Source organism: Poecilia reticulata, chromosome 15, assembly GCF_904066995.2.
Source record: "Poecilia reticulata chromosome 15, P_reticulata-male-v2, whole genome shotgun sequence".
Classification (NCBI taxonomy): domain Eukaryota; kingdom Metazoa; phylum Chordata; class Actinopteri; order Cyprinodontiformes; family Poeciliidae; genus Poecilia; species Poecilia reticulata.
In genome coordinates, this window is record NC_088844.1 from 23,823,934 (window position 1) to 23,842,181 (window position 18,248).

Below are 18,248 nucleotides of genomic sequence, written 5' to 3' on the forward strand. Positions count from 1 at the left end.
GTTGGTTTGAGGGGACTGAAAGCAGCATGTCAAGTTTTTATTAGGGCCCCATAACTCCATTTAAAGTTAATTATTGTGTAACTATGTCTGTAGTTATTTCACTATAGAAGGAGTGATGAACACCTTTATTAAAGACTAAAATAAACACTTAGTTAAATGTTTTGAGGCACGTGCATGGTTCACTCTCTTCTGAATTTCTTTTGGTTTTTAATGTTTGTTTGTTTCTTTTTTTTTTCCCAGACTGTTGTCGTGGAAACTGAAGTGTCTTTATGTAGGCTCTTGGCAACATGAACACTATTTGACACAACGTGGGGAGGGATGTTTTTATTTTTTTAAGCGGTTGCCCACACTAATGCCAGCCATGACAGAAATTGACAGGTGGGTGGAGTGGGTAGATTTATAGTAGTTTGGTCTCTAACAAGGAGGAGCTCTGTTTTCGCTTTTGAAGGATGCAGAGAGCGCAGATCGACCCACATCTTCACTTCCCTTTACTTTACGTGCTTTAGCTTTTATACATGGATATACTCCGCTTGGTAACTTTACTCAAGGTTCTGTTTTACGCTGTTGCATTATTAGAGAATCGTTGCTGGCAGGGATTCAGCCGGTTTTACTTTGATACTTCTCAGTGAAATTAAGTATAACACACTTTCTCCACATGTGCTGTCCTTGATTACATAAATTTGAAATATTATAAATATAATGGTCTCAGTACAAATCTTTCTGCTCTATGAAGGCCTAGGAGGTTTGTCAGAGGACCTAAAGTGCATCATAAAAACCAAGCATGACAGTGGAAGGTATAGAGAAAGTTGTCAAAGTTTCTACAAGTTATTTAGTGAACACGAGTCATGACTTGTGGAAAGAAGGCACTCTGTTCATCGGAGGCAAAAATGAAACGCGCTCCTCCTCATGGTGCAACGTGGTGGTGGCAGTTTCATGCTGTGGGGATTTTCCTCCTCTTCAGAAGGATCAGGAATGTTGCCCAGAGCTGATGAGAGTGGTATATTGAGCTAAATCAAGAGCAATTCTTAACAAAAGCCAATAAGAGGCTTAAAAATGAAGTGACAGAACAACTCAAAGCACACAGCCAGAGCTGCAAAGGAATGGTTTTCTAGAGTTGGGCCGCTCATGGTGGCAGGATGTTGGAGTAGATCTGTTACTTTAGTTCTTATGTGTTGACTTTTGTTCATGTTTTTTTTTTCTTTTTGGTTGAGGCATGTTTGGACAATTATTCTCCCTGGTTTTGGATGGTGTGCAGCTGGAAGGATTTTTGCTCTTTTTCACTTTTGAAAAGTTGTTATGATAAGTTACCGTGGGAGCAGCATCAAAATCAAATTGGGTGGATTACTAGAGTTTGCCAACTGATGGCGTCATCCAGGACTTGTTATATCGACTCTGCTGCCTGGAAATTGAGCTGTTGGCATTCCATGAAAGTCACAAGGCTGTATGCAACACGCTTCAGTCAGAGGCTACTTAAGATTTGTTGCAAGACTGACTGCTACTGGACATCCTTCCTGCCAGTTGCATCAATTTGAAGATACTTGGATCTTTAAATTATAAGTTCTCTTTAGGGTAAATAAAGTATCTTTGAATTCAATTCAATTTAGATCAAAGCATATTTGTTTGCTCAAATGGCCCTGTCAAAGTCTAGACATGCAGTTGAGAAACTGTGACAAAACCTTATAAGTTGATGTTGAAAGGTGCTTCAATCCAATCGAAGCTAATTTGCAGCAAAGAGTGGAGTGGATCCCAGCTGCTCTGAATGAATGTTGCTTTGTCTGTAGGTTTAAAAAAAAAAAGACAAGTGATGCAGGAACGTTTTAGGAACTGATCTGCAGGCACAATTCATTCACTTTTCTGAAGATTTCAACCAGCAGGATGAGTAATTTTCTCCGGTCTCATTTTGTTGAGTTGGAGAACGTGCATCGTCCTTAGCGTTCCTTAGTTTGTTTTAAGAAGCTATGAGGACAAATTACCGGCACTAATGGATGTTTTCATTACTTGATTACCTTGCTGTTCCTGGAAGCATAGCTGTACAAAACTGTGTAATAAGCAAATAATGACCAAATCCTGTCAGCTCAGTGAGAAAAGCCAAAACGTTAATTGTTTTCATTAAATTAGGGGTTTATTATAAAAAGATTTGTTAATGGGTTTTATTAAAACTTTGTCCATAAGCCCTGTTTTGTACTGTGGTGATCCTGGTAGATTTAAAGGAAACCTTTCTCGTTGTCTGTTTAGGATTTAGTCATAATACTTTTAGTTCTTGGTTTTGACTGTGATCTGTTTTTCGTCATATTTCCTGATAAGTCAGGAACCTATGTGATGCAAATTGCCTGTTTATTATTAATGTCTGGTGTTGCTGCCAGAATAAATTAACATTTTCTGTTCTGCTTTTCCTGAAGGTGTGAATAGCTGCTGTTAACTTCTGAGAGGCTTCATTTTAATGTTTGTTACTTTTACAGAAGCAAGTTATTCAACCTGGACCTGGTCTGGTCTAATCGGTCAGCTAAGCTGTCAAATGGTTTAAGGCGGACTAGAAGAGGTCTACTAAACTAGAATCTGAGAAATATTTCAGTGAGGACCTGAAATTGGACGAGAGTCAGGAACAGGTTTCTGAAAGTTTAGTCCTGTTCCGGTATGAGTGTAAGATGAGGATGTAGGATGCCCTGAAGTTTAACATTGAAATAAAGCAAACTGAAATGACCCCTATCAGTTTATCCAGCTTTCTGTCCGTTGATCAACCCACCACTTTGTCCAACCCTCTGTCCCTCTATCCACCCATTGGTTTATTTCTGTTCTTGTGTCTACCCATCGAATTATCCATTTGTCCTTTCGTGTACTTGTCCAGCTATTCTTTCGTCTCGTCATCAAATGTCAGTCAGTCCTTTTGTGCACCGTCTGGTTTGTCCATCTGTCCTTCCGTCCGTCCACTGAATTGTCCAACTACCCATCCATCTGTCTGTCCATCCATTCATCGGCTTGTCTCATCTGTTCATACATCTATCCATCAGTCTGTCCAACTTTCCTACAATCTACCTATTGGTTTGTCCTACTGTCTTTCAGCTCTTTTGTCCATCCACTGGTTTGTCTGCTTGTCCATTATCTAGTTTGTCCATTCTTGCATTTATCCATCAGTTCGCCCGTCCATTTATCTTAACTATGTGTCTGTCCAGCCAACAATTCAACTATTTTACCAACTCCCTGTCAGGTTTTTTTTATCTGTCCATCAAACAGTTTGTGTAACCATGTATTTATCAGTTTGTCTGAACAAACTGTTGGATCAACATGAATTAACTTGCTCAACTAGCACCTGACTGCTCATCAGTTTTTGTTCAACTGCCTGTGAATCTGTTTGTCCATCTGTCCAGTTTGTCTGTCCATCCATGTGTTTGTCTGACCACACACCTTTTGAGTTTGTCCAACTTCCCGCCAAGGTTTCTAACGAACAGCAAGTTCTTTTCTTCAACCACAGTGATGGTCAGTGATAGTCTACATTCACTTTAATAGTTTGTTAAAAGGGACTGAGCTGCTCTTGCTCTGGAAATATCATGCTTTTTGAAATCTTTATGAACTCTGATACTCAGTCTGTCATTTTTGGTTTCGGATGTTGGTTCAACTCACAGCTTCTAAAGGCAGACGGTAGAGAACAGTAAGAGGAGCTGTGCGGTTTTGTTTGAGTAACCTCTGATAGACACGATGTATAAGGAGGCCGAGCGTGAAAGAGATGAGATGTGGTTTATTACAGCTCAATAAAACCCTTTCATTTGAATGCGATTTATCTCTTCGTTCTGTCCGACAGCGGACTGCACTCCAGCGTACAATGGCTCGTCTGTCGTCTTGTTCTGACTGTGGTTTGCGTGCCACGGTGGTGGTAATGACATCGTTCCTTGACAGCCCCAGTAGCATCCTCCACATACCTGATGAGTCTTTTAGATTAAAAGACGTTCTCACTCTGAGTCCAGCTTTAGGAGGCCGGAGTAACATTTTGATGCTCCCCGTCCGTAGAGCCAGAGTGTGAACATGATGCAGATAAGGCAGCAGAATCTACCTCTGTTTAAAGAATGGTTCCTCAGTCATCTGGAGTGCTAATATCCCCCCGTGCTTTTGCAAACATGCCGTTTGCTGTCTCACATCTATATCACACCCTCTATTCTGGGAGTCTTATCTTCAGCTTCGCGGAATACGTCACAGTTCACTACAGAGGTATTTATAAATTGCACTGGGCTTTTTATTTCTGTTTTTCCACTAGTTTATATTGGGAATTTTTTTCTATTCCCTTCACTGCTGAGAATAATTCATCAAAAGGAAGTCCAAATTTGGTGAGCTATATATATATATTTTATGTCTTACTGTTCCTGATTTATCTCTCCCCAGGCCTATGAACTCTCAACCCTGACGGGAACCCAGGTTCTGCTGCTGGTGGCCAGTGAAACGGGTCATGTCTATACTTTCGCCACCCGGAAACTCCAGCCTATGATCACAAGCGAAACGGGCAAAGCCCTGATCCAGACATGCCTTAACTCGCCGGACTCTCCGCCGCGCTCCGACCCCTCCATGGACCAGCGCATGAGCGCCACGGGCTTCGAGGAGACAGACCTCACCTACCAGGTGTCGGAGTCGGAGAGCATGGGCGACACGAAGGTAAAAACTCATAACTCGAGTGCTTCTGATTCAGTGCACGTCTCTCTGTCTGCTCTCTCTTTGAGAGATGAATTAAACAGTTAAAGCATTGTAGAGAGTGACTGATGAATATTGTAAGAAACGTCTCTAAGACAAGCAGGCATGCAAGAGGACATAAATCAAGCTGACTACCAGCTGTGGAGGATAGAAGTTAAAATGTAAACAGTTTTAAGCTTTCTCCTGCTTCATGAAAGGTTTTCGCTTCGGCCTTGTTGTTATCGTGCCTTCCATAAGAATTAATCTTTTCCTTCATTTTGTCCCAATAAATGATGCATAAAAGTAAAAAACATAATTGGTTATTTTACAAATAAAAACACTGCAGTAGCTTCTCTTTACAGGTATATCTCTGCAAGCTGTAGCTCAAAAGTAGGCTTGTCATAATAAAAAAATTGCTGGAAGGTAAATTGTCGCTGAAATTATTGCAATGATAATATTGTTGTTTGAGATCATTTTCAAGTAATATATTGATAATGGCATAATAATGCAAGCTCACGCTTTCAATGACTAATAAACTTTTATTTTGTAAAGAACTCTTTAAACCTGGAAGATATTTTAAATGGCCAAAATAAAACACAACAACCAGAAATGACAAATACATTTTAAATTAAGAACAACACAACTTTTTTTCCACTTCTGATACCGATACAGCTATATGAGGTTTGGTATCGACCGATAATGATCTGATAAAGAAAAACAGTGCAAACATGTAAAAAAACCACAACTTTAATTTATTCAGTCGGTTCAATGAGTGGTATAACATCCAATGTAAAATAAATAACAAAGAAACTGACAAAAACAAAAGGTTGGCTACGTTGGTCAAGCATGCAAAAAATAAACTGCAGCAAACATTCTTTCACATGGTTCGTTATATTTAGTAATTCTAAATATAATTTAAAATAAATGATAAAGTATGACATCACTCAGAGCACAAAGAACAGCATTAGACTAAATATATCTGCCCTTATGCATTGCACATTGTTACCGCCACCCGATCTAGAATTTTTTTTTACAGGTATTAATTGGTGTATCTCTAACTTTAACTCTTCCCTTGCTCCATTTCTGCAGTTTTGTCATATTCTTCCCATTCTCAGATGCTATATTTATGCTTCATGAGATGTTTAAAGCTTAGAATATCGATTTGTAATCTAACCTTGCTTTGACCTTCTCTCTGACCTGTCTGTTGTGTTTCTTGATCTTCATAATTCTGTTTGCTCACTAATGTTCACTAACCAACCTCAGAGGCTTTGGCAGAACAGCTGCATTTACATTACACAAACAAAAGCCTTCAACCATCCTCTTCACTGTAACTCACTGCATCTCATATAACCCTAATGAATAAAATTTGTTGTTGTGAGATGTTCAAAATCTCCACTTTCACCTCCGAACCATTTTTATGAAGCCGAGAAAAAAAAGTATCTGTAGTTCCTTATAGGGTTGCAGACTGAAGATGAAGTCAGACGTGGAGATTTAAAGAATTAACCACCGTATGTGAAGGGGATAGGCTTTAACTCATTGCCTCTGTGACCTCTCCTCACCCAGAAAAAACACTCCTCCTAAAGATAAATCCCAGCAGGTCTGGGCTGTGTTAGGATAAGAAACAATTACCCAGCTCTACAGTCTGTGGAAAGATCTGCGTTTCTTCTTTTTATAACATGTTAAGCCTTTAAACTCAATCTGAGCATATCAACATATTATAACTTCACCCTGTCTTGCAATATTTTTATTTATTTATTTTTTACATTTTAGTCAAGTCAAAACAGAAAATTCAACATATTTTATTTGGATTTGAGAATGGTTGGATTTTATTTGGTGAGTGAAAACACACTTTCACATTTTCAATTTGATGCTATTTTCTGTTGCAACAAATCCCATTAACTTTAATACCTTTAGATGATAAATATGAACAAGTTTACCATTTGAATGCACATAAAGTTAAAAATGAATCTTCAAAAGTTTTGATCAGCAGTAATAAATTTATACACAACTTCCTTTTTTTTTTTTCTTTCTTTCTTTCCTGATTGCACCTTTTGTGCAATCGCACACTGGAAGTCTATATTCCCTTCACTGTTTGCGCAGCTTAAGTGTGCACCTTTTTGAAGACAGACGCTTGCAGGCCGCCTTTGCCCACTCGCTGTTTTCGAAGGGCGCCAGCTAATGCGTACCAGACTCCCGTCAGGGATGGGAGCTCAACCTTTGCATGTTAATCCACTCTCATGCCCGCTCCGCTCATTGATAAAAATTAGATTCTGCCTCTGTTGCCATATATGGTATGGTTTCCCTGCCTGCACTCTTGGCTGAGGCCCCTCGCATTCCTTATAAGCTGCAGCTGTCTTTGGAGTCCTGTGATTTCGACCCTCCGCTGCACTCCACCCTCTCCACCCCCACCTCTAAGCCCCCCTCACGTTTGGCAATACGGCAGGGAGCTTCGGATGCAGAAAGGAGCGAGTGGGCTAAAGACGCCTCACCAGTGTCGGCCGTCCATTTAGGCGGCTGGCAGGGGATGCTGCCGCCGGTGGCCCATCTCGCCTCTGCAGCCATGCCTGCGGGAGAGCATTACGACTCCTGTGAGCCGTCACACAGGAGATTTATGTGTGGTTCGGGGCGGTTATGGCTGAGACCGGGCAGGTGGACACCATTTTTTGAGGAATGGTTTCAGTGCAGTGGGTCCGCCGTATGGTTGCTGCCGTGTGAGCGTCTGGACTCTGTCCATCATGAGTGGCGTGTCATGCATACAGACCAAGCTAGTCTAAACAGTTCAGTTTGCAGAGGCTGGTGGGGGAAGTGGAGAACCTTTGGAAGGGGGAGAAGAAAAAAAGCAGGTTTATGAGTTAAGTGGACATGATTTAGTGTTGGGATGACGAAAACGATGTTGCTTGTAGTGTTTCTTGTTAGAAGTTTAGGAAGATTTTTAAGAAGGAAACCAGCTGTAAGGCAGCAGACATCCATCCCCCAACTGCCAGTCAGCTGGCTGAAAAAAGCGGCTATCAGTTTTCTTTGCATAGAACAAAGTAGGGCTGCAAGTAAAGATTATTTATGGATTAATGTATTGATTATACTGAAACTGGCACATACTCAGGAAACTGGCACATTTTTATAGATTTTTCATTTCTCCCTTTTTTGTACAATATTAGAAATACATTATGTTGCAAATAAATGTACTTTTTTATATATATATAAGAGAATAAGCATTTGCAAAAATGCATTTCTTTAGTTGATGCTTGTTCGTTTAGAGCAAAGAATATTTCTAACAGTATGTCTAAGCGCAACTCTTTCTGCTTGACTTAACAATAATGCAATGCAGAGCTGATCTCTCAATGATTATTTTAAATGACTAATTAATCATTGGATAGCAAAAGGTCGCTGTAGCATTTGGACCAGCTGAAGCTGAAACCATGCCACTTGATGAGTTTTGGGTAGAACATATTAGCTAAAAAAAAAAATCAATATATATAAATCTTTGCTTAATTACTGCTCTGAATATGTTGTTCTGTCTATTAAATTATTGTTTCAATGATTGATTCATCATAATTAATCTAATTAATTGTTTCTGTCCTATAACAAATAAAAATGAGGATTATTGGAAGGTTAATATCAGAATGAGATGTACGTCTGTTATACACTGCAGAGATCTATGTTTTTAAAACTGACATAACTGTAATGCTACTTGATAGGCAATGGCCTGGCATTTGGAAATCAGCCAATCCAGGAACTGCTTGGCTACTATATCATTTAGTCTTATACCAGCCCAATTCTAGTGTAGAAAACCAATAGAGCACCATCTATCACTTCTCATCTTGCCATGTCTTAAAGTTTTACTTGGAAAACTGCTCGTAGTGACTGACTCCTAGAGCAGATAGCTTGACTAATAAACTAGTTTACACCAACTTCTTATATTTGTTACTCCATAAAAAGCAGAATTTCAAGAATGGCAAATATTCTGTACATTAAGTACTTAAACTATTGCTTGTGTATAAAACTAACTTTTTGTTTTAAACAATAAAACAAACAAATTGGGTCATGGTATACTTTTTTTTCATCTTTTGCCTAATCTGAGCCTAAGCATAGACTTGGACCAAGACTTCCCTCTTCCCAGCCACTTGGGCCAGCATCTCAGGGGGATTCCTAAGGCGTTCCCAGGAACATAGTTTCATTTTTATTTTTACATATTTGTGCAAATGCTATTTCTACAGTGAAGTCCTCATTCTGGCCCATGGTTACAGGAAAATATGTTAACGCATCTTTATCTGTTCAGTGTCTGGTTCTGCAGCACTTTGTATTTCAGACTGGAAGCAAAGTAAAACAGCTCTTCCAACAAGATGCTTATTACATCTTGTACCGATGATTCTAGTAGGTGATTTTTATCTTTATAGAAAACACAATTGGACATTTTCCTCTTGTTTTCCTGAACAATAAAAAACAAAAAGGTACATTTCCCAGATGTTCCCTTTTAATACTGACTGGTAGGGCAGTGTTGTTGGTTATTAGTTTTCAGCTTCTATTAGTTTTCAGAAGTATGATGTTTGTAGTCGTAGAAAATCATGGTGGAAGTTGCTCTGGGAGAAAAATGACAAGTTTCAAGTTGATCTTCTGGTCAACTGGTCAAAAATCAGTAAAATCAGCTTTTTAGCTCTACGTATCAAAAATATCCATAAATTCTCCATTTAACTGGCATTTAACTGGTTCCATTTAATTAATTTCTTAATTCTACAAGTGTTGTAGTAATTTGGCTAGGCTTTTATTATGTGAAGCTATTTTTATCTGATACTAAAGTTTGTATATTTGATCACAGTCCTCACTGATTCCCTGGATGTTACTGTTGCCATTTTTTTATGTGCTGATGTATATCTTGTCGGGTTGATGAATGTTCGCCACCCCAGAGGTTCACACCTGTTGTGAATTTGTAATGGCCAAGAAGCTCACAAGTAATTGAAAATAAACAATAGAGATTAGTTACAATATCTGTAATATCACACATGCATATTTTCTTAATATTGTAAATATTGTTTGGTCATCATGTCCTGCCCCCTAAAAATCCAGTATGTTAAAGACAACACTGTTGACGCCTCCCTGCGTTCCTCCAGATTTTTTCTGTTTTGTTTATGTCAGATCTATAATTTAGGATATGGCTTGAATGGTGAATCTTTAAAACCTTTTTTGCTCTTTAGGTTAGTCATGAACATAAATAACATGTCTCATAACTCAGACATGCTGGAAAGCAGTGGATTCTCAGTATGCTCTGGTTTTTCCCTCTTTCTCCTCTCCTCCCATGCTTCCCTACTTCTCGCTCTGTCAGTGTCATTGCTGTTAAAATCCTCCCTGAGTTTGGTTGTAATGCTCATTAGTGCAGCTTGAATAGCCAAACCAACCAGGAAACGTCCTGAGTAAACTGCTGCCATTCTGTGTGCAGCTTGGTTTTAAAGAGCCTCTATAAATCACTTGACAAGTCCACTATTCAGTATATTGTACGCTTATGCATACGCGGTGTGTTGCATGTGTTAGCAGGGGAGGAAAGCAACATGATGTCACCAGCCCCCCACTTCCACCCCCTTATTTTACAGCAAGCAACTGGACAGGTCAGCCGCCATTGGCTGCACCTCCTCCACTTGGGCTGCCTTGCCTTTTTTAGCAGTCCCAAATGGAGCTGCAAATTCCATGTTGCTGGCAGAGTGACAAACTGGGAGATGGGAGCCAGCAAATGGGAGATTAGAAGAGGGCCAGTCACCAGTAAACTGCACAATGGCCTCTCACACCGACACTGGACCAGCCTGCCAGTTGTCACCTTCAGTTTGGAGTGAATAAAATCCTTTGTGAAAAGGGAATTATTTGTCCTTCTTATTCTAATTGCTCAAATTTATTCTCCTTTTGGAACATGTTTTATCTGGAAGGCCAGAGGCTTTTTTCTTTTTTTTTCTTTCTTCTTTTTACCTAGGAGGTTTAATAAAATCAAACAAATAAAGACAAAAACATTGACCTGACAGGAGTCATCCACAGTGCTTCAACAAGATCGCTGGTTTGTTTAAAGAATCTGTCTTAACATTCAACTAGTTGTTTTCAAAGTTCATCTTTGTCTCTGTACTTAAATCCTTCTGTTGTAAAATGGATTAGATAGCCGGGTAAGGAGGCAGGTCTTATATCAGATGACTCGGTACTCTACTTGCTCAACTATAAAACTCTGACATCATTTGCTGTCGTAACATCGAGTTAATCAGGCACAGATTGGTGCTGGCCTTTTTTTTTTTTAAATTTAAATGCACCAAAACCTACAACTCCGACTTTTGGTCTCTAAAAAGGTCAACTAGAAACTAGTATATTGCACTTCTTTTTGATTCTATTTAAAATCAGTGGAATTGCAAGAATTAATTCTTTGATTGGATACATAAATGGGAACAACTTTTTAATTCCTTAATTCCTGTTGAATTCAAAATGCTATCAAACAAAACTATTGCAATTTTTTTCCCTTGTATTTATAGTTCATCTGAATCTGTAGAAGTTTGAATCACCGGATCAGATTAGATGAAAAAATTCATCTCACCTTACTTCAGTTCAATTATACTCCTCCTGTCGTTGACTTTACAGCAATCCCTCATACCGCGCACACATGTAGTAACAGTGGAGAGGAGAAACTATCCTCTTAACAGGAAGAAACCTCCAGCAGGACCAGAGCCTGACTCGGTGTAAACTACAAACTGCCACGACCGATTGGGCATTTGAGAAGACGCAGCGTAATGCACAAAATGAAACGGACGAACTGATCCAGTAGTACCTTCTATGTTAAAGGAAAATGAAGTTATGGCGTGTGGGAGGAAGAATGTTAAGTTGTTGGGAGCATTATCTCAGCTGTTGCCCTCCACCAGGAAGGTATCACAGCCAAACAGAACACCAGACCAGTTTCCTCTCCTCCATCTTGCTGCAGTTTATCTATTGGTTGGAAATCAAAACGGTGAGCTGAAAGTGTAAAACGTTTAGCATTGCCACTTTACCAGAGAAGAACCTTTGTGACCCTCTGCAGTCAAAAATGTGAAGGCAATATAAAAAGCACAGATGTGCTTTGTCTGTAAATGTAAAGAGCATTTCCAGACAAACGCGCCATTTAACTTACTGACCGGGAAAGGAGAACAATCAGAGAAACAGCCAAGAGGTCCAGCTGCAGCACTGGAGAAGCTGCAGCCATTCACTGCTCAGGTGGAAAAAAAAAATCTGTATCCAAGACACCTGTTAGCCGTGCACTCTCATAAATATAACATTTATGATGTTTTGGCAAAAAGAAAGCCGTAAGGGGTCCTGCTTAATGTTTGGAAATGATCCATATAGGAGACACGGTAAGCATGTGGAAGAAGAAATTAAACTTTTGAAACCTGGGTGGCTAAAAGCTGCACATGGTTTTCTGGTGGGAGCATCATGCTGTGAGGATGCTTGTCTTCAGCAGGGCTGAAAATTACCCAACAATGCTGGAAGACAACCTGTTAGAGGCAGCACAAGACTTGAAACTGGGGTTAACCTGCTAGGAGGGCACAGCCTCAAGCATACAGCCGGAGCTACAATGAAGTGGTTTAAATCAAAGCTTATTCATGTGTTCGAATGGACCAAAGTCTAAAGTTTGTTTTGGTTGTATTTACCCAGAATGCCCTGCACTACAGTCCACTTCCTGCTTTTGGATTGGATTCAAGTTCACTTAAACCGAACAGAGACCTAGGTTTGTGGGCGGACCAGAGTTTGATGTGCATTCACACCTTCTCAAACAAACTGGACTTTCTAGACAAACAAGCTAGAGTCCGATTGAAGCGGACTAAACGGGGTCGGTGTGAATGCACCCTATGAAGCAGAGCTGGATAGCTGACCATCAAGCTGGTCAAACAAAGCAGTAGGTCATTGGAAGGTCTCTATGTGGGTCACACAGATAGTGACAGGCTGGTTGGAGGTAGGAGTGTGTGGCACACCTTCTGAAGCTAACCTCCCAGCCACTGTTTGGACCTCAGTGACGACACGTCTGCAGAGCAGGAGCAGATGTTCCTCTCTCCCCTGAGTGGTGTGAAATGGAAAACTGGAACATGATGACCTTGTCATGTCAGTGAGCCATTTTCTTAACTAACTGTGTAAGATTGAGCATCTGGGTTGGTTGTAGACGTTAGGGGGTTTTACGAGCGGACCTATGCTGCCTCATCTGGCCCAGAGGGGGGCTATTTGCCCCTCGTAGGTGCTCAGGTTTCTCTCCAGCTGTCTGTGCCCTCAGCTGTTTCTTCTCTGTCCCCTGTGATGTATCCCACTCAGATCTGCCCCCGCCTACACACTTTCCGTCTCCTCTCTGACTTTGCTGCTTCCTCAATTCAGTTACTCTTTTCTATCTTGTTAGTTTTACTGAGTGTTAGCTGGGGAGTCTGGCGAAAGCGTGCAGACGTGATTACAGCTGCGTTGTGCTCTGTTGTATGAATGCATTCGGTTTTCCTGTTGAGCTCAAATTGTCCCTCCCTTCACTCCACCCCCCCCCCCCCTAACGCTTGAGCTGCTGTTTAACTAAACTAGAGAGGGACCTTGGACTAGTCCGGATCTGAGGTGCAGACCTTTTAAACAGATCATAGCTGTGCATTTTTTAGTCATTTATAATTTATTGAAGAACCTGTCCATCCCCAGCTTATACAGACCAGAAAACTGAAAGTGTTTGAAGTTGAAATGCTGTCTTTACATCATATTATGAGCATTATGACATATAGCTGCTCAGAGAGCCTGTACAGTAACTCCATTTACATGTTTGCATGGTTGAAAGGTCTTATCAGACGAATCCATGCTGGAGCAACCACCTCTCACCCACGTAATCAGTCACATATAAAAACCAATAGTAGTTTGCCAGGATGAGCTGGCTGCACAGTAACTGTTTCAGCATTAGATATTGTATGTTACTAACTTTGTGGATCCAGATGATAATCTTGGATTATCTCTTTTTTCTCTCTGTCTCATATACCACTGTGGAGCAATTTGACAGTTTGATTACCTTCTCAGTCTAGAAACATTGAAAAGACGCTAAATGTGAGCCAAATATTGGTCCAATATCAGGTGGATTTTTATTAATCAAGTATCTGAAAGGTTATCATCTGGATGTTGCCCTCAAACTGCTGACGGATTGTAAATGACACTGGGAAACTAGGGCAAATTCCATGCTGCATTTTCAGTCCAAGTGCAATACAGATGACAAACAAGAAGTTGTGAAACCAAAATATCAATAAAACTTTTTTTCACCTTGCGATCCCTTAGTTGGATGGTAGTAGCTGTAGCTGCTACTGTAGCTACAGTTATGGCAGCTACATAGATTTATAGACATCAGGGATGTCTATAAATGTTATGTATTGACAGGTTGGTGTTGGAGAACCCAGACAACTGTGGTTTGTTCCTCTTCAGCTTCCTACGTTTAATACCTCTGCAATGTCACGTATTACTTCCCAGAGTATGACTTAATAATTAATTTTTTAGTTGTGATGCCATGTTGACCCAAATCAGAGAGAGGAAATTTACTATACCAATTGTTTGCAACAATTTGTTTACTCCTTAACTTCAGTCTGTTTATCCATCCATCTGATTTTCTGAAATAACTTGAAGCTTTCCTCCCTCAGTAACAACAACCACACAGAAGATGGTTGTTGTTAGTTTGTTGGCATTTGGTTTTGGTGCATGAAGTGTCTGTTCTGGTGGACCTTGTCTGTTCTTCCATCCATGTTTTTCCTTTCTTGTTTGCTTCCTTTGCTCTGGTCTCTGGTTTTTGCAGGTTTCATAAAAGGCCTGAATACTGCAAATATCTCTGCCAAAACCTCATCGTGAACTTTTTGTATTAACGGTTTTAAAAGTTGGGAAATTTGGAGACTGGAGTATTTTACCAAGCCACATAATTAAAGGATTATATAGTAATACCTCTGTAAATAGGTGCTTAAATTGAAAATGTTTCTCGATTTAAAGATTAAGCAAAAGGGTTCACAAACTTTTTGGCTTCATTGTCACTCCATTTATTCCCCCCCACAGTAACAATCTTTATATTTAAGTTTAATCACCTGCAGTCAGACAATGAGAGCAGTGAACCCACACAGACCCGAAACCTTCTGAATGCTTTCTAATATGCAGTCCTGTTCCCATCCGGCTATTAAACATCATTAGCATCATGTGCTAAGTGTTGGTGTGAGTGTGTACACTGTGGCACTGTGGGTTTAGTTGGGCTTTTTAGTCTCAGCCTGACACCCACTCTGCTCTCATCATGGAGCCCACTCACAGACACATCCTGCTAGGTGGTTCAATGGAGCTGCACATTAGGCTACAGTTTGATGCTACATCTCTCTCTTTTTGATCATCTCATCTGCCTCATTTCTTTGCCTTTTACCATGGTCAGTCAGTTGTCATAGTAACCCTACCAGATAGTTCAAAAGCGGTGAGATGGAGATGTATAGGCAGATGGAGATAAATCAAGAAATGAATTCTAATTGCAGGATAAATGGATGAGATGTTCTGACATTTTTAAAATGATTTCCAACCAGGAATGAGCTTCTGTCTTAATTTGGTATTTAATAAGAGCACCCCATATTGCCACATGGAGCTAATTATAGGTGCCGACCATTAAAAACAAGCTTTGGTTTCTCTCAGCAGTCTGTTAATCCCTGAAATACTGAAAGAATATAAAATGTTAAACACTCTCTTAAGCATCTGTTTTACATCTAGCTGCATTACTGGTTGGTGTTTTGTGGGGAATTCTGAGCCTCTTTTGCCAAGCCCTACCATCTTTTTGGGACCATGTCACGCTTTTATCTCACCATACATGACATTTTCAATGATTATTCTTCTAATGCCTTTTTGGACCAGTTGAATCTTGTCAAATACAAGATTATGACCCTTTAAAGGACAAGGTACTGTACACTTTATTGGATGCTGGTCATGATGATACGTTCCTAGTTTTGGCCTTTTTATGGCACGAAAAGAAACTGTCTCGAGACATTTTCCTACCAACCATCAGTTTGTCCCTTCATCGATTCATTCCCTTCTATGTTTCATTTGGTGCCCATTTAAAAAAACCTTTGTGTATCACTTTATTCCTCTGGTTAATGATGCGTTTTGATAACTTATGGATAAAAGCAGACAACAGAGAAGATCCGACTAAAGAGGGTCTTACTTTGTGTATTCAGGCATTTATCGGATGGTCCAGTCATCTTCATTTGTAAAGTTTCCCAATTTTGTGGACATTCAGTACTATGAACTATAGTGATGATCATAAAGGTCAAATCCAGTTGGCTCAAATTTAATTTGACAAATTGTGACCTTCAGCATATGATGGTCATTTTGGTCAGTTTCTTTCTTTTGATAGTTATGCATTTTGATAAATAAGGAGATGAATGCCATAAAAATTCTCAAATCAGACATAATTGTCCATTTTGTACTTGCATACAAATTGTTTCATATCCATGTACCCAACCATCAGGTTATTTCAATTTGTAGGCAATAAATGAACGGCAGATGTTGGGTTTTCTTGGATTGTGAGAGGATCCTTTCCCCAATTCTTTGCGACTTGCATCGCTAAACCTTCCATAATGGATACCAGCTACAGTTCCTGTATTCAGTTTTCGGTTTCCTTTGCAGGACACACTGAAGCCAACGTTCACCGTAGCCAATCTACCGGGCACAACGAGCAGCGCCCAGTCCACGGTACCCACCACCTCCACCACCATGCAGGTGAGCACTGGTGCGTCGTTTCCCATCACCAACTACCTGGCGCCCGTCTCGACCAGCAGCAACATCAGCGCTAATGGAACTGTCCTCAAGACGGCTGGCGCCTCGACGGGAGTCATGCAGCTTCCCAGTGGCTTCACCTTCATGTCCGGTAAGTCCTCAGCAGTCGGCGCTCTGGTCAAATTCTCCCTTTTTTTAAATTTTCTGCCTGTCTTACCTTCATCCTGTCCCTCCATGTTTTGCTAATGTCATTGTGCAGTGAAGCTTGTTAGCTGATTAGAATCTGAACGGTGCCACAGCGTGACCTCAGCCGTCATCTTCAGGTGGTCACGCCTACCTCTCTGAGCTGTTCACATCACGCTGCAGCTCTTCATAGCGAGTCACCAACACTCGGCGCCCTCGGGTTTCACAAAGCCCGCAGTATCCAAGGGAGACACGTCGTCTATTGGCGACGGGCCCTACCTTTGATAGTCAGATGGGGACACGAATAATTAAGTGAGAGGGACACAATAGGCCTGGCAAAGAGGGCCGATGAGCAAGCCCCATAATTAGTTATGAATATTCAGCTAAGTGTCTCTGGTTTGTGGTGAAATTATAATTGAGGCATGCTGGAGTTTGATCCTTTGTGTCGGAGTGATGCTGAACTAGAAATGACCTTTTCATTGAGGGACGACTCCATAGACACAAACTCTGCACTTGATCAACTCTGTGAAGCAGCTTCTGGTTTTAAGTCCCTGGAGGCTTCCTGAATGGTCTCTCCTGTGATTATTCATTTCTCTTCAGGAGGTCACAGAGACTCTAGAGGTATAAATAAGAGAGGCACTGATTGTTTTTGCCAGTTGTATATTTATTTCCTCTAACAGCATATGAATAAGCAACTTAGGCTACATTCACACAGCAGTCAAATGCGATTCAAATCTGCTGTTTTTGTGCTGTTATGTTGTACTAAATCAGGTACGTCTTTAGCCTGAGCGGTCATGCCGCTTATTATTCAACTTTTACGTTATTGATACGAGATTTGCATCATAATTTGGCACCAGAAGATTCATAATTTGGTGAATCTTAATGTAAACAATGAATGAAAATTATTATCAAAGACGTCTTGAGTCACTGAAGCGCATCGCACCACAATCCCACTATTCCTGGTTCCGACTAGACACACACACACAGACTTTTCTACAGGAGTTGCAGTCAATAGTCCACAAAACGCAATCTCTCTTAGTCGTGCTTTCTTTTTATTATATTTTTTATTATATTTCTCCATCTTATGATATTGTGAATAAACTTTAAAATAGATCCATGGACACAAACACTGCGTAGCTCTGTTATTTTAACGTTCTTCTGTGCATTCGTTCGTAAACCGCTCACACAGAAGTCTGATTGCGGTCAGATTTTATTAGTAGTATGACTGGCCATGCAAAAAAACAACAACAAACAAACGAGCAAATAAACAAAAAAAAAATTGGAGGGAAAAAATCATAATCGAGCATCAAGACCAGCTGGGTGAACGTAGCCGAATTCATGCTAGCGGTGGCTCCTCTTCAGTTGGGAAGAAGGAATCTGTTTGCAGGTCAGTTTCATTACAGGGAGAGGTTTTCTGTCAAAGCACCAGATGTCCCTTAATAGCCTATTGAAGCCCAGGACTTATTGTGGGACCTTTAATTTGCAAATATGAACGCAATAGTTTAATCGAGGTGTAGTTCTGCAGATGTGTTCGAAAATCGAAAACATATGGGAGTAATTTGCTAATTACTTTTTTCCAATGATGTAAATATGCAGACGAGTGAAAGCTCTGACCTGATGCCATTTTCGAGAAAATATTTTTTTAATTAAAAGTATTTTAGTTTTTTTTTTTTATTATTAATAGAAAAAAGTAG

The 18,248-nt window shown here is 40.2% G+C and overlaps 1 protein-coding gene across 3 annotated transcripts in view; it reads left to right on the forward strand.

Moving 5' to 3' along the window:
• Positions 1-18,248, forward strand: part of srfb (serum response factor b) — a 30,725-nt gene that overhangs the window by 3,698 nt on the left and 8,779 nt on the right. For all 3 annotated transcript variants that reach the window (XM_008430297.3, XM_008430296.3, XM_008430298.3), the window contains exons 2-3: positions 4,372-4,638; positions 16,282-16,522. In XM_008430297.3, coding sequence (XP_008428519.1) covers positions 4,372-4,638; positions 16,282-16,522 — 508 coding nt within the window. The remainder of the gene's footprint in view (positions 1-4,371; positions 4,639-16,281; positions 16,523-18,248) is intronic.